Source organism: Daphnia carinata, chromosome 8 (genome assembly GCF_022539665.2).
Source record: "Daphnia carinata strain CSIRO-1 chromosome 8, CSIRO_AGI_Dcar_HiC_V3, whole genome shotgun sequence".
Taxonomy (NCBI): Eukaryota; Metazoa; Arthropoda; class Branchiopoda; order Diplostraca; family Daphniidae; genus Daphnia; species Daphnia carinata.
Genome location: NC_081338.1, coordinates 6,224,598 through 6,240,597, shown reverse-complemented (window position 1 = coordinate 6,240,597; position 16,000 = coordinate 6,224,598). Strand labels below are relative to the sequence as shown.

The window sequence follows — 16,000 nt, the reverse complement described above, 5'->3', positions numbered from 1 at the left end:
TCGTCAGTGATAAGTCGATGATACAGAAGCCTTCTTATACTAACCAGGAAACTACTAGCAAATAACGATTTCGGATAAATGAATAGTGCGAACTAGTGCTTTTGTCAAAGAATGGTACTACATTTGTTACAACCTGTCAATAATTTCATAGCTTCTGGTGACTTTTGGCGCTATATTGGCATTAAAATGGTTTGATATTCAACACATTTAAAAGATCCTTATATTTATTTTGAGACTTGTTTATGAGAGGAATCACGAAGCAACTGACAAGCCGTTTTTATGTTTTTCGTGTAATGGGCAAATCAATTTTTCGAATGACTCCTTGAAAATCTTAATGCAAAAGCGTAGCGTTAAGTAACAAAGCGTTTTCGTTTTCTGGTTATGAAAAAGTCTTTGCTTGCACGATAACATGTTCGCGTGTTACGTTTTTCCAGTAGACGAAACAATTCTAGACTGATAAACCTTGTTAAATACATCACTGTTCATTAACAAAAATTTCGGCTTGCGATTTCCCGTTAGAGAAATAATGAATGTAAACAGATATTATGTCCAATGATCTCAATGCCACGGAAGAGCCGTTTCGATTTCCTCCGGCAACTGCATTAAACAAGTCAAGTGGATATCCTCTATGGCCGCGGGAAAAACGAGTGTAACTTTCCCTCAAAATGAAAACCGCGCAGCGGGTGGGGCTTTAATTGATCCGACAGAGGAAACTATAAACGAAATTTCAGCAACAAACAAGTGTTTTTCTATACATATATTATGTCGTCCGAATACTCACAGCTGTGTCCCCTTCAGACAGGGAGGGAAAAACTTTAACAACTCCTTATTAGCAAATTTTTTTTCTCTTCGTAACAAGAGAAAATTGTAACTGACTTTTAGTGGGTGTCTCTCGAAACGTCTAAAAATAGAGTCGAAATTCTGTAAATTGACTCATCCAATTAGAATATTCGTTTTGCTAAAACAGTCCAGCGGTCACACAGGGCCTTTATGGGCGCTTCTTGCAACAAGGAAATGTTGTTGAGTTTAGGTGAAACTCCAGTTCTACGCGTCACCTCATTCGTACGTACCATAAATTGCTAACACGCATTTCTTCGTTTTGCACGAAAATGTATCCGAGTTGTTTTTAAAAAAAGGCGTTTACTTATTCACCATTTCCTTTTAGGGTACGAAAATCATTGCCATTTGATTGCCCATTTACTTATTCGCTAGTCTTATACCCACTGGTGTTATGCAGTCCTCAAAACAAACGCTGTAAAACACACATTTGGAAACAAATCGTCCCATTTTCCCTTTTATAGACATTTTTTTTTCCTGTTATGAAACGGCCATGGGAAAATTATGTTTTCGGTTCTTGTGTATAGCAGCGACTCGTAAATACACATTTGCCAACAAGACAGATGAAAGTCGAAACAATGATCGGCCAGTCCATATGTTGCTTATAACCTCTCGTTTAATCACACGAGGTAAAGAAAGTTGGGCAGCAGTGGGAAAAAAAATATGCAAGAAATGTGTCAAGCACCTGGAACACCTCAAACACAGTCAACACATAGATTAAGAATTATCCATCGAGCAACAAAAAAGTTGCTTGCAAAACGTGCAGCACTGGAAAATAAGACAGCAGATTGCCGGAAAAAATTGTAATTCATGGTGAAACACGGAGAGAAAAAAAAAACATATAATAATAAGTGAAACCAGGAAAACAAAAGTCGTAAATTTAGGTAGAAAACGCGTTCGCTAATCGTTAAGGAACTAACGAATGCATTGCACTCGCCATTTTCCTAAGCAGACAATAGAACGGAGCTAAACGAAGTTATTGGGTAGGTGGAACACACTTGATGGCCTTAGCTAAAGAAGCAGCCAATTGAACATCGTTTTTGTGCTGCCTGTACCTGTTTTTTAATCAACCGTCAGGTGTTGAAAGACAATTAGAACCAGCCCGGTGCTATATAAGCCATTGGTCGACACGTATTTCAGTCAGACTGTGCTTAGCTGTTGACATAACAATAGCTTCTTATTTCAATATAATCTAATAACACTTGAAAACAAAAATAATCGTCATGCGATTTCTTAACGTAAGTTTCCCTGTTTATTTTCATTTAAAATTGATTAAACATTAATTTTTATTCGTTTTAATTAGGTGAGAAAGAGCGGAGTCGTTTTGGCTTATTTGCTGATGATTCAACTGACGATCAGCATCGCTGGCCCGGCTCGTCCGTCTCGCAGGAATGAAGTGAATCGTTCGCTAACGCAGAAATATGTCAACGTCCAACATTTAGCTCGAGAAGATCCAGCTGAAGATGTCAAAAAATACGATGGTGGAGCTGACGTCATAACAACAACGACCGAACCTTCCATTCCAACAACTGAGGACTATTTACCTGTTGAGCAGGAAGTCATCAGCGGCGGGCAAAGTCTACCAGCTTCGCTGTTAGACGAACCAGTTCCGGCCTCTCTTGCGATTGAATCCGACCCACAGGATACGACAGAGTCAACTCCACTTGAGGCTGAAGCTGTCCAGGATGTTAAGGATCCCGTGATCGATTCGAAAACCGAAACACCTTTGACCGCCGTTGCTGAAACTCTCCCGGAATCCTCATCGGCTACCCCTTCAGACCTTCCTTTAAATGCACCTGTGCGTGTCCCTATGATTGCATCCGAGCCCGAAACTACCCCTCTACCTGTGAAGCAAGTCGAACCTGTCATCCACTCGTCGATGGAAGATGTGAATTTTTCATCGAATAAATTGAAAAAACCCGCGGGTGGGAAGAAGCCGGCCATCAAATACGGAACACAAGTCCATTACAAACTGGAACAGCCTAAACGTCGGCCAGTTGTTTCTTACGAGGCTCCTTTGAATCCATACCTGTCTGAAGAACAAGATCAACCCATTTACCTGCCACCTACTTTCTCCGCCCTTCCTCTAGCTGTTAGCCTTTATTCGGGCGAGGAAGATGACTTTCCCCGACGTCCGAAGAAACTCGACTTTCCACGCATTTCAAACACGGACGAGAATTTCGGCCTCCACGTTGATTGGTGGAAGAAATAAAGCCGATTAGGATTACGTTTGCTATTTGGACTTGAGAAAATTTCAACTGAATTTGTTTTAGAGTCTATCGGTTTTTGATATGTTTTTTTTTTCAAAATGCCGACATTATGTTTTTCTTTTGATTCCTTATTGGTGATGACATAGAAATATATTGCAGTTAATCATTCGCCGGATTTTCGTTTTCTCTTTATTGCCCTTTCCCTCTTTTTCTTTCATAAAGAGGCTCTGACGTAAAGCCATTTGTACGTGGGAAAATGAAGTTTGAAATTGCGCCACTTTCGAAAAGTCCTTCATACGCAAGGACCGACGTATTCTAATAAGAGTCTTACCTGTCCAACGTTCTCCACCTGCAAAAATAAATTTGTTTAATCTTCAAATCAACATTGTACTTATCTGCTTAAATTTTTGCCTCGTTAGTTTTAATGTTCTGATTTAAAATTTAAATGGCAACACCTCCAGAAAAAGAAAAGTGCACAATATTTTGGTTGCTAATTCGACATAAGAAAAAAAAATACAAGTCATACAGACAGCTGCGAATTCTCATAAACATTTGATTGCCCATAACATGTGTTATTGTCGGCAAATAATTCAAGAAAAATAAAGTTAAACCCACTAGAGTCAGACAATGGTTGATGCCAAAGATAAGTCTATATTTCAGGATGATGAAACAGCATAACACACTATTCAGGAAGTGAAACTATTTCGAAAAAAAAAAAATAAACAGCCAACACGATATTTAGATAGAAATTCAAGATAGGTAAACGTCATGCTGCGGGCTAAATGGACGCATCTCGCCATTTTCCCTTTCGTCGGCGTGTCGTTCAACTGTAAAGAATAAGGCTAATAGTTGTAACCCGCCGGCGATGATACAACAGAAGCCAAACAATTTTTGCAACCATTCTGCCGAGATGATTTTTGCGGCTAGCTCAGCACGTATAATCTGTGCGTATAGTAAAAGCTGCGTAGAAGAAATCAAACGTGTAGAAATTTTTTTGGCCAGTATAAAAAGCCTGTTGGTTGTTTGTTGCTCCTCAGTCAGGTGAATATCCGCTAACGTGTAGTAACCACCTGCAAAAAATATCACCTGCCTGTTAAATTCGTTAACTTTCATTTTCACCATGCTCTGGCTAACTAAAGTAATTTAATTCCATCTGGATCCGTTTCAAATGAATATTAACATTTATCGTTCCTAGGTGAGAAACAACACGACATTGTTCGTTTGTTTATTTTTGATTCAACTGTCCGTTTCCTCTGCCGGTCCAACTCGTTCGTCCAACTCGGTTGCGGACAAGTTGCGCACCCTAGCCAATATCCGGCGAAGCACACGCAACGACCCGTACGCCTTACAGGCGTATTACCGACCGAATGATGCAAATGAATTGAATCATGAGGCTGACACAAACGAGCTATTCATTGCAACAACTGAACAACTCCTGCCAGTGGAGCCAGAAATGAACACAGAGTCCACCGGAATTCACGATCCCGCCCATACTTTCGTTTTTTCGGAAGGGCTGCACGTTCCACATTCAGCTACGACTGAACATCCGGCTTTTGCAGATTTTCAGGAAAGCTTTCACAGCATTTCAAACGACAGGGAGTCTGCTCCGGAGGATCTTTCAGTGTCTCTTTCATTTCCCCTTTTACCAACGGCTCCTTCAGATTCGGTTCATTTGCCTCTTACGTATCCGTCTGTCAACGCCACAACGTTTCCATTGGCTACTTACATTGGCATTGGCTCTTTGCCGTTGATGCCAAATGAAGCCATCCCCTTCGTGACGTCAGAATCGCCAGACAATGCCGTCGTTCCAGATAATTTAGCAGTAGCTTCACCTGAACAAGTCAATAACGGTGATGTTGTTCCGCTGGATTGGATCCAAAAGGAGAGCACGACGCCTGCCTCCTACACCGGCTCACCATTCTCCATCAATCATCCTACCGATGATTCTTACATTGTTTCCACTATCCCTACTAAATTTGGTAGCTCTTCCGGTCGTCCGTTCGGATCTTCTCCACAGCCGCGTGAACTGGGTTTCCCTCCCGTGAGTAATACTCACGAAAATTTTGATGTTCAAGTCAATTGGGCCGAATTCAGGTAATTTGGCACACACGCATTTGTCATCATGTGTTTTGTAACATAGTCTACAGTCAAGACACTGTGCAGTTTCCCTGACTAGATTCATTTGCGCTTATCGTGATGATCGAGGTTTGATTTATATTAGATTTTTGGCAAACGAACAGTATTGGCCAAAATATACTGCACTGAAAACGACACGTGCAATTTTTGTTTTCTCTATCTTAGATACAATACCTTGCACTTGAGATATCGTTATCACATCAGTTATGTATCGACATTAGATTTGTTGAAATATGGCTTTTTTTAAAATGTAATTTAACGGAAATCCCGCAGACTTAAGATAGTTATGCGGACGCAGATACTTAATTTCGGATGATAAGAATGACATCGGTACTCTCAGCTCTCTATGAATTAAGATCAGTGGGTTTTAAACAATGTAAACAAATTAACGTTTATTAAGAGATGGTTCATCACATATCATTGTTGAAACATGCAACATTAAACCCTTAGAACTCCTCATCTAAACGAAATGATCAGTTGAATTAAAATGTTAGTTTCAGCTTCACTGATATTGAATACTTAAAGTTCGTCGATTGGATGTTACTTTTTTTAAAACAGAATACTAAAAAATGACAAAGATAGGCTTTTAATCGATTTTCCTCCCACACTGACCCTCTTCTGTTCTCCAATCCCCTTTCACGGTGGCTGCAAGATTGCCGTACAAACTTTGAGCTTCATCTCATGCCCTAAACAACCAAGTAGTGCATTAGGATAAACACTCGGCAATCTTTAACGGATTTCGATTAAAATTTGGATTAGATAAATAATGAACACTATTAAGAAATCTGTAATCCGTCATTGACGCGAAAGCTTTTAAATTTTTTTCGATTAGAAACATTACGTTTAAGCAGAACTAATACTATAAAAACATCAGCTGTTTTTTTACAGGACAAAACCCTTAAAGTTGGAGACAAACGTCTTGATTAATCTTTTGAAAAACTTTAAATAGTGCATTCGTGGTTTCAACTTTCGGTAAGTTTAACTTGAAAAAAAGTGAAATTAGTGTTACTTCGGTGTTACATGTTTTCAGCTCTCGCGTGGTACAGATGTTGGACTATGTGGTGTTTGGTTGCATGATTCCTGGTGAACTCAAGTTAAGTACGGTAATTAAAATAGCATATCGTCTGTTTTGTTGTGAAGGTAATAGTTTTAGAAATTGTTTTGTGGGCTGATACTTGCTTGTAAGCTGTTACAGTCATTGAATAGATTTGTAATTGTATGGTTTCGTACAGATTACGCAACAATTCTATTCGCGTCGTAAATGGTAACGAGGAAAATGATGTTAAAGGGCGCACCCACGTTGATGTAAAAAAAAACAAAAAAAGTGAAATCTCTTCGGTAAAAGATAACCTAGTGTTTTCCATTTCCTTGAAGTTTCAGTTATGCTTACAAGGTAATCTAGATTGCGGAAAAAACAATCGTTTGTTAGCTAGATCATTTTTCAGTTCGTTACGTTTTCCCACTGTTTATCCACTTGAATAGTCTTTGTTTGGGCTGGTACTGTTCAACGAGCCTCATTTTAAATCAATTTGCACTGTACTCAACTCGACAATTATCTTTTGTGGGAGTGGTTGGCAATTAAGGCAACGAAACGTTAAAGAGAAATTGATTCCGAAATTCTAGGCAGAGAAGTTCACGAATGGGCCCCCTCCTCCTTTGCTTCCTCCTACGTAATTACCGAATCAGCCTATATGGAACATTGATCTCTTGAATTCTTGAAATTAACAAATAAAAATGGAATTCGAATAGATGAACAATATTCATCTCGACGCGAGGCCTTTGAATGCTATTCACTTTAAATAAGGCATGGAATGGCTTGTAACTTAACGAAGTTCTCGTGTTGACCAAAACGTCGTTGCCTTTACATCTGACGCAATAGTCATATAACTGAGTAAATTGTCATTATGATTAAGACTAGTGCGGATTGAACACCAACAGAAATGGTAATGTTCCCATTTAGTTTTCTTTCGATGTTCCTGCTTCCATAGCACTAGAAAAGGAATTTACCTTTAACTTAAACAAAAGCCATCATATGGAAAACTCAAGTGGCATCATGGGCAGCGAAGATCGTGTACTGTATACTGATGTTTGGCTTAACCCTGTTGTTTATAATGTCAGTACGTTTTCAATTCTGTGTGTCAAATGACATGATTAACACAGTTCCTTTTTTGCGATCAATTTTTGTTTTGACCAAAGTATCTTAAAAATAAGTGAGATTGGTTTTTCGCAGCATTCGTTACCTATTAATCCCATCCGTTGCACGGCGTCTAACGATCTTTTATCATGTTATCTGTGAATACGCAATAAATTTCTCGTACAACTTGCGTAGGTTCAATCTAGAATAATCCACAATAGAACGGCAATTAAACGGAAAGATGTAGACGGTACGAAATAATCTACTAATAGATATTCGAAATTATAATCGCACCGTGTACTCGACAGCTTCGACTCTCTCCATTCCCTTTGGCTAATGTTATTCATTAAAAGCAAAGTCATCCTACTAAATGACAAAGGAGATGATTTTTAGGCTTCGTAACTTAGAATGGAAAGCGACTGTGGTTGAAAAAAAACTTGTTGCATACCCACTTGAACATTCTTGTTAACCGACTAACGTGAACATTTGGCGAACGCCGACGTACCCGCTCAAATATCTCATCCAGACAAGCCGCTAAATGCTTTTCTTTTCCTTCGTAAAAATCTTTTTTTACACACAGCGATTTTCTCCTCGTTTAACGTATCAGAGCAGAACTGCAGACGTAACAAAAATATATGAACGGTGGCATCGGTTGTATAATCGTTTCTTGCGCTCCAAGAATACACAATGCGAAAAGCAGTCAAAAGTTGCATATGCGCTCCGTAATGTAGTGTGTGGAAACAGCGGCAGCAGATGACGCCGTTCAAAAAAGTGAAACTAGACAGAAGAAAGAAAAGAAAAAAAAAAGCGTAGTCGTAAATTAGATGATGGAAATCAGGTTTGCTAATCGTTTTGGACTTGCTCCTCGCAAGCTTCGGGCCAAAATGAATACATCACTCTCGCCGAGAGTTTTCCCTTTCGACGGTGTATGTCGTAAAACTGTTGGACGGCATTTGGCCCTCGTCTTTATTATTTTTTCTTTTTTTGAGTTAATAGGTAAAAGTTGGGAAAGACGAAAATGGCTGGGAATAAGCAAAGCCCCATGCTGACTATAAAAAGCCAATCTACTGATTTTATTCTGCAGTCAGATTCAGTTTGCCCACTGGACAACAGCTCCCTCCGCCATCTACCATGAATTTCACTACCGTAAGATGGCATAAAATTGATCTAACTTTAATCAGAATTTATACATTTCATTGATTTTTTTTCGTTGATTTAAAAAAAAAAATGGATTAGTTGATTGAAAGCAGAGTTGCGTGCCTGCTATTGCTTCAATTCGCGATCTGTTGCGCCGGACCGATTGCAGTGAAGTCACGGAATCTCGTGATTCCTCGAGTCACTCGCAGCGATCCCAGTCTAGCACAAGATTACCAGCAGTTTTTAGCCGACAATGGAGCGGATCTGGCAACAACGACCGTCGACCCTTTCGTCCCGACAACTGAAGGCTTACTTGTAGCAGACGTTATCAACGCGGATTTAATACGGATTGAAGATCAGATCAATCCGTTCATTCTAGCTACTGATCAGAAAGAAGAGCCAGTCGCTTCGGATGCTATCCCAACTGATTTTGCATCTTTTGTTGACTTTCAGGATACCGTCGAAACCGTTTCACACGACGGCCAATCTGCACCTGTGGAGGAAGATCCTACTGTTGATTCCAGGATTACGTCTGCGATAAATGCTGAAGCACCTGCTATCGACGTTTCTCAGTCTGTTTTATCATCCGATCCAGTGGATTTCCTTCCGATTCTTTCGCCATCGGTAGAACCTGCTTCACCAGTCGAACCCATCTTCATTGCTCATGTGTTACCTCTTGAACCTGTTGTATCTTCTCCGGAGAAAGTAGAAATCAGTTCACCAAATCGAGGTTATCCACCAGTGATGGATGAAGCTTTCAACGAGTCGGATGATGCTCTTCTGCAACCGTATTATCCAAGTTCGGGGAAAGTGGAATTGAGGGATTACTTCCCTAACCGCCCCTTTGGATCTCTTCCTAAGCCAAGAGAGCTGGGCTTCCCTCCCGTGTCCAACACGCGTGAAAACGTAATGCGTGACGTCAATTGGCAGGCTAAAATCGGACGAGCTTATCGTTCGAGCTGATTCTGAAACTTCCCCTTTGTTGAATACCGTTTATAGCGCTTTTATTTTCTTTCATAGTGGTGATGATACAATAATAGTCATAAATTTTGAAACTGAATTTTGTTTATTTCCTAGTATTGTATAAATATGTAGGAGAAAATCATACTCAAAATAGCTCTCTTGGCAGCAAATGTCAATAACTGCAGCATCTTCTTGGTTGCATGTGCCAGTCGCTAGAGTATGAACTGTTGCAGAGTTGCAAATGGAAGATCATATTAAGACAAGTTACTTCTAAACCAATAAGGTGAACATGTGCTGCCAAGGCACTTCATTTCAAGTAACTGATTTTAGCTACTGTTATGATTTAACAAGGATAACCAGTTCAAGTGGAGTTTGATAGTCCGAACAAAGTTGACCAAAAAACATGGGTTTAACAGTTTGAACCTCAATGACAATGGCCTGCAGATTGCAGGAGCTAACCAGTGAGTTAATATGCACAAATTTTTCATTAATGTTATATTGTTGCAGGCATGATTTTTGTATTTGAACCAGTTTTTTTTCGCAACCTCGTCTTAGTGTTCCAATGTCCCTGGACTTGAGAAACATCCGTTTAACGTCCGCATCCAAGATATCCGACATATCTTCAGGAAAAAAGAGATCACAGAAATGAATATTCCCCAGGTAGAAGAACTTCTTTTTCATTGCCATGGTGATCACTTTTCTTCGTAGGCTCCTGTTGTTGCCTGACACAGCTATCAGAAATTTATGTCAGCCAAAGTTGCGGATTTCCATAACGAATTTCGGAAAAGGGTTTTTCCCGTTTCACTTTACTAAAATTTAATGTCTGAGGTACATCAACACTTGCCGTTGGTTTTGCAGAAGAAATAAGGGAATCTTAGTTAGCATGAGAACTAGGTATTTGTTTTTAACTTAGGTATCAGCAACTGTCTCAATATTACTGCAACTATTCTACTATGCCGGCCATCACCTCTAAGATATTTAACCTTGAGCTTATTCTTTACAGGTTTCTATAATAACACGTTGTAGTTGAGTACAAGTCGTCAAAAGGCTGAAGTTAGATTCTCCAATTTGAAAGTAACTAATTTAAGTCAATTTGAAACGTTAAGTACTGATAAGTATTAATTTCCATGCCTAACCTAGGAATTGAGAACTTATTTCGATGTGGGACTAGTTCTAAACGTCTACATATAACGTATGGAGAGAACACGGTTAGAATGTCAATCAAGGTCCACCGCAAAACAAGGATGATAACGGAATACTGGCATGGCACATATTGGCATGTGCTACACAAACATATATTTTTTATTGATATTGGAAAATAGCCGATAATCTAACAAGTTTGTTGTACCTTTTGTGTCTCTAATTAACAGGAAAAATAGGTACTTTACTAATGGACCAAGTTATAAAATCACACGGTATGGTGATTCTAGAGGTTGGGTTCGCACCAATTGCTTACAGCTCCAGACAACTAAAGGGTAAACTATCAGCAGCAATTTTGGCAAAGGTTTTACATATTTGGAATGTGCATAAACTGCTTTGATTAGGTTTTCTAAATCGCGACGACTTTACCGACGATCACATCCCCATCGATGGTAACCGAATCTACAATGTCGGCTCCGATGCGGTGGGCGTAATGGGCGATGGTAGTTGCATTGATCAGGATTTCAAAATTGTAGGCTTGACGTCTAATGATCAGCACAAATGTGGTTCCAGGCGCGAGAAGTCTTCCGCTCGCAATGCGCTGCTCGGATCCCCATTGGCCGCCTAATAAGGAATTCATGACGATAACGCGATTTCCGCCTTCGTATCTGGGATTGAAATGGAAAACGATGGTTGGCGAAGGAGGACTCTGACACCCTTGCTGCAAGTTTATGTGGAACCTGCGTAATGTGAATAGGATTTCGTTAGCATGGCTTTATTGGACGTGATCACGTAAGTTACCTATTAGGATGTGGCTTCACTTGTCCATGAATTTGAATTTCGTTTCCCACTGACAGAGGTCCGTTGATCGACGAAGCAAAAGGGATCGGCTGGAATAATATTGGTATCAGAAGATGGTTAATTTACCGTTCCGAAACTCATTTGCATTACCGGATTGGCTACGTTAAGGCGATTGCCTGATGGAAATGTTGGGTAAGTGTTTGTTGATCTAAATTCAACCGTGCTGACTTGGACATCTCCAGTGATTTGAAGAGTGTTAGCTTGGGAATAGGAAACACGATGGGCGTATTCACAATAATGATTTCCATCAATGGCAACCTGTTCATCCGTAAAACGTAAACTATTATCAGCAAAACCACAAAATGTCATGTAAGATACGGGATCAAGCGAAACTAGCCGATAAGCCCCATGACAACATTTGAAAGAAAATGCAGGTGGACGCGAGTAGAGAATGACTTACCACATAACAGGACGAACTAGTGAAAATCTCAAGCTGGAAAGGTTGAAGGCGTTGGAAGGGGAATTTGCGTGTTGCCGTCCCCTCTTCGACACCCCACTCCTTATTTATTTTGCTATTGCGGATGACCCAATTTGTGTCAAAATGCGCAGTCAACTGGAATGCGATATCACCAAGTTCCGGCTGCGGCCCACAGACTAAGCTTACACAAAACCTGGACAGATAACAACATAAAACGCATAAAAATTTGGAAACAATGGACACGTTGAAATCACGAGCGAAACGATAACTGATAAGCGAACAAAGCGAAGCCGCAAGGATACACGAATTTCTCGGTAGGGATCTGAATAAGGCAAACCATAAAACGATCTTGCAAGCATCTTATTTCCAAAAAGAAAGGCTTATTTCTGGTAAATGGCAATGCGGATCGCTCCTCGGGTCCCCACGTCGAAGACGGGAAATTGGTATTGCGAACAACCTGGCCCTGGTCGAAACGAGCATTGAAATGGAAGATGCAATACATGTTGCCCTGATGTACCAAGTTAATGCTAAACCTACGAGATGTTGAAAGCAAAAAGTTCTGGGTTTACTAAGGCAACATTTTTAGATAACGATGATAATGGACCTATGTGTAGCTCACAATGAGCCTAGATAGTAAGGGAAACCAGTAAAGTTGTGTCCTACCTGTTACAATTAAAAGTTGGCTGACCATGGACAATGATCATGCTCCCTACCTGCAAACAGCCACCAGGTAAGCCTGTAACATAGGGAATCACCTTGAAAAAAAAATGAACCTTGTATTCATAATTCATGGACTTGGGCTGTCAAAATTCTTACTGGATTGGTAATTGTCATCATTTTCAGTGATGCCGATCTTGCAGAAACAGGAATTAGTCTTTCTTACATGTAGTGTGGCTCCGATATGCAGAACTGAATGTGGGGTTCAGAGCCCAACCGGTTGGTTATCAATGCATCGTCGGTTTCATGATTGACGAAGATACAGGCCAGTTGGCTAGCTGATAACACTTATCATTCAGTAGAATTCTCTTGATGTTTGTTGCCTTTTATATTGCTCCAACCTTTTTAAACGCTATTGCTCAATAAACTTTTACATTAGCTGCAAATAATGACGTTCACCGTAATATTCTTTTCTACAAAATCATTTGTTTAAGATAAAATAACGATGGTAGCATTGCCGCTTTTGTTTACATTGGTTGTTTACCTTTCATTACATCGCCATCTAGCGCTTAATAAGGCAATACATACCCGACGGCCCTCTGGAGATCCATGACCAAACGAGTGATCTTAGCTGAAAAGTTGACGTGGCTGCAAAGTTGTTTGGCATCAAGTTATTAAAAGGCGTATGCAAACGTGATATATTTTGGGGAACTACTTCGTAAACAAACGCCACCATGATTTCTTCAAAGCTATTTTTATTGTGCCTCCTACTGTTAACAGTATTTGTTGGAGGCGATGAGCACAATCACATTGTAAGTCAAACCTAGTTCAGCTTTGTGACTCTTGAAACCGGCCCTTCGTAGGAATGATTCTCATAAAATTTCTTCGTAACTAATTTTAGTATGAAGACAACGAAGAAGTCGTGTTGTGGGTGAACACAGTCGGTCCTTATCACAATCGTCAGGAGACGTACCTTTACTTTTCATTACCCTTCTGCAGCGGGCCCAAAGAGACCATCAGCCACTACCATGAAACTTTGGGAGAAGCATTGCAAGGGGTGGAACTTGAGCCTAGTGGAATTCCAATTGATTTTAAAGGTATTTTTCACATTATTGCAATACCACAAATTACCAGAAACTATATCAGTATTAACCTCCTAGGATCAATATCAACTACTCCTTACTGTGAAGTGGGGTTAACCGAGGAAAAGCTTAAAGCTTTTACATATGCTGTGAAAAATCATTATTGGTACCAAATGTACCTTGATGATTTGCCTATTTGGGGAGTTGTTGGTGAAATTGGAGAAAACAATGAATACTTTATCTTTACTCATAAAAAGTTTGAAATTGGTTTCAATGGGAAACAAATTGTTGATGTCAATTTGACATCAGAAAACAAAGTTAAGCTTGAGGATGGTGCTGTGATTTCCTTCACTTATGAAGTCAGCTGGAAGGGTTCTGCTGTCAAGTTTGAAGACAGATTTGACAAATACCTTGATCCAAATTTCTTTCAACACAGAGTATGTTACTAATTCATTTCTGACCAATTATGTTTCTATATGTGTATATTTTTGCCTTTCAGATTCATTGGTTCAGTATTTTCAACAGTTTTATGATGGTCATATTTTTGGTTGGTCTTGTCTCAATGATCTTGATGCGTACATTGAGGAAAGACTATGCGAGATACAACAAGGACGAAGAAATGGATGATATGGTATTTCCATTACTGTTTGTTGACGAGAAAAGTTCTTTAAACTATACTGGTTTTGTATTTCAATAGGAACGTGATCTGGGTGACGAATATGGTTGGAAGCAGGTACATGGCGATGTCTTTCGCCCATCTTCTCATGCCACATTCTTTTCAGCCCTTATTGGCAGCGGCTACCATATCACTGTAGTCACCATAAGTGTCATTCTTTTGACAATTGTTGGTGAACTTTATACAGAGTAAGTTTTTAAGGTAAAATGTATATACCCTTTCGTTTACTTATGGTATTATTTCTCTTGGAGACGTGGCTCGTTGATCAGTACAGGAATTTTCGTATATGCCGCCACGTCACCTGTCAATGGTTACTTTGGTGGCAGCTTGTACGCACGCATGGGTGGGAAGCGATGGATCCGACAAATGCTTGTTTCCGCATTTCTTGTCCCATCTGTTGTCTGTGGAACAGAGTTTTGCATCAATTTTATCGCCATTTATTATCATGCCTCAAGGGCCATCCCATTCGGATCCATGGTAAGCTGGGGCTATAATGCTTCATATAATGAATATTTAATAAAAGAACCACGTTATATAAAACCTTTTTCGCTGCTTCTCAGGTTGCCATCACTTGTATATGTTTATTTATTGTCCTTCCTTTGACATTGGTGGGAACGGTATTAGGACGAAATTTATCCGGCCAACCAGATTATCCATGTCGTGTCAATGCCGTCCCTCGTCCAATCCCGGAGAAAAAATGGTTCATGGAACCTGCAGTAATTGTTGCACTCGGCGGCATTCTTCCATTTGGATCTATCTTCATTGAAATGTAAAAGAATAAAGTCCATTGGGTTACCACCCTGTTACTAATTAGTGTTGGTCTGTAAATTCTAGGTATTTCATTTTTACGTCTTTCTGGGCCTACAAGATCTACTACGTGTACGGCTTCATGCTTCTCGTCGTTTTGATTCTAATTGTAGTCACTGTATGTGTTACGATTGTCTGTACTTATTTTTTGCTCAACGCCGAGGACTACCGATGGTAAGCTTCTTGGGATTTTAAATTTGGTTTCAATTGAAAGGTATTAAAACAGCTATTATTGTCTTCCTGTTTCTAGGCAATGGACAAGCTTCTTATCAGCAGCCTCGACATCGGGCTATGTCTATCTGTATGCCATCTACTACTTCTTCTTTAAAACCAAGTATGAATTAAATTATATACTCCCTGTGGAATATCGAAGGAAACGGCAAACGATTACAATTGTTTTTGTTTTTTATAGGATGTATGGATTGTTCCAAACTGCTTTTTACTTTGGCTACATGGCCCTTTTTAGCCTTGGCTTGGGCGTTCTATGCGGAACCGTGGGTTACATAGGCTCCAGTCTCTTTGTCCGAAAAATTTATTCAACCGTCAAAATCGATTAAATTAATTCGATATGAGCGAAGCGTTTTCTGCTTGGCTGGATCGCCCTGTATAGATCCGTATGGCACAACTCGCTTTCTGATTGTTATTTGGTTCTTCTTTCATCCTTAAAAGAATTCAATTTCTAATTCGTTTCAGTTTTTCATCTGTCACATTGTTCACCGACCAGTTCAGTCGCATTACCTGTCCCAACCATGTGGATTAATGTTTCCTCATATTTTAAAATTAATGGATTGCAAAAAATTCCAATCCGGGCGGTTAATAGTTGTTAAGATGGAAACACTGCATTGGCCGGGTCAATTTATGTCTACTATGAAGTAAAAAGTGTCAAAACCCTTCTCCATAAAATGTATTATTGTTCAATAAATTTGTTTTGATCAATCAAAC

The 16,000-nt window shown here is 39.7% G+C and overlaps 5 protein-coding genes across 6 annotated transcripts; 4 read left to right on the top strand and 1 right to left on the bottom strand.

Annotated features, from left to right (window-relative positions):
* Positions 1-1,987: 1,987 nt before the first annotated feature.
* Positions 1,988-3,185, top strand: LOC130700386 (uncharacterized). The gene is made up of 2 exons (XM_057522433.2): positions 1,988-2,075; positions 2,141-3,185. The coding sequence occupies exons 1-2, from the start codon at positions 2,061-2,063 to the stop codon at positions 3,047-3,049; spliced, it is 924 nt and encodes a 307-aa protein (XP_057378416.1). The 5' UTR covers positions 1,988-2,060; the 3' UTR covers positions 3,050-3,185.
* A 909-nt stretch (positions 3,186-4,094) lies between these two features.
* Positions 4,095-5,198, top strand: LOC130700387 (uncharacterized). The gene is made up of 2 exons (XM_057522434.2): positions 4,095-4,185; positions 4,243-5,198. Exons 1-2 carry the CDS (start codon positions 4,168-4,170, stop codon positions 5,143-5,145), a joined length of 921 nt encoding a protein of 306 aa, XP_057378417.1. The 5' UTR covers positions 4,095-4,167; the 3' UTR covers positions 5,146-5,198.
* A 3,115-nt stretch (positions 5,199-8,313) lies between these two features.
* On the top strand, positions 8,314-9,514 carry LOC130700389 (uncharacterized). The gene is made up of 2 exons (XM_057522437.2): positions 8,314-8,463; positions 8,554-9,514. Exons 1-2 carry the CDS (start codon positions 8,449-8,451, stop codon positions 9,415-9,417), a joined length of 879 nt encoding a protein of 292 aa, XP_057378420.1. The 5' UTR covers positions 8,314-8,448; the 3' UTR covers positions 9,418-9,514.
* A 1,159-nt stretch (positions 9,515-10,673) lies between these two features.
* LOC130700388 (galectin-9-like) lies at positions 10,674-12,893 on the bottom strand. 2 transcript variants are annotated; one of them, XM_057522435.2, is made up of 6 exons: positions 12,653-12,893; positions 12,500-12,591; positions 11,819-12,029; positions 11,509-11,676; positions 11,359-11,447; positions 10,674-11,297 (listed from the first exon to the last, which is right to left on the bottom strand). In XM_057522435.2, the coding sequence occupies exons 1-6, from the start codon at positions 12,671-12,673 to the stop codon at positions 10,967-10,969; spliced, it is 912 nt and encodes a 303-aa protein (XP_057378418.1). In that variant the 5' UTR covers positions 12,674-12,893; the 3' UTR covers positions 10,674-10,966. The 2 variants fall into 2 exon arrangements, with proteins under 2 accessions (XP_057378418.1, XP_057378419.1); XM_057522436.2 differs by lacking the exon at positions 11,819-12,029 and adding an exon at positions 12,174-12,369 and having other exon boundaries at positions 12,653-12,885.
* Positions 12,894-13,142: 249 nt separating this feature from the next.
* On the top strand, positions 13,143-15,999 carry LOC130700393 (transmembrane 9 superfamily member 3-like). The gene is made up of 10 exons (XM_057522441.2): positions 13,143-13,305; positions 13,395-13,590; positions 13,654-14,012; positions 14,075-14,206; positions 14,273-14,439; positions 14,503-14,728; positions 14,812-15,020; positions 15,086-15,232; positions 15,309-15,392; positions 15,471-15,999. Exons 1-10 carry the CDS (start codon positions 13,228-13,230, stop codon positions 15,613-15,615), a joined length of 1,743 nt encoding a protein of 580 aa, XP_057378424.1. The 5' UTR covers positions 13,143-13,227; the 3' UTR covers positions 15,616-15,999.
* Position 16,000: the final 1 nt, after the last annotated feature.

Excerpts from the sequence above, each read along its gene's own strand:
- LOC130700393 (XM_057522441.2), top strand. The coding sequence starts at position 13,228 with ATGATTTCTTCAAAGCTATTTTTATTGTGCCTCCTACTGTTAACAGTA. Across the intron at positions 13,306-13,394 it reads GCGATGAGCACAATCACATT|TATGAAGACAACGAAGAAGT; the intron begins GTAAGTCAAACC and ends AACTAATTTTAG. Across the intron at positions 14,013-14,074 it reads CAAATTTCTTTCAACACAGA|ATTCATTGGTTCAGTATTTT; the intron begins GTATGTTACTAA and ends TTTGCCTTTCAG.
- LOC130700388 (XM_057522435.2), bottom strand. The coding sequence starts at position 12,673 with ATGATGACAATTACCAATCCA. Across the intron at positions 12,592-12,652 it reads TGATGACAATTACCAATCCA|GTGATTCCCTATGTTACAGG; the intron begins GTAAGAATTTTG and ends TTTTTTTTCAAG. Across the intron at positions 11,298-11,358 it reads GTGAAGCCACATCCTAATAG|GTTCCACATAAACTTGCAGC; the intron begins GTAACTTACGTG and ends CACATTACGCAG.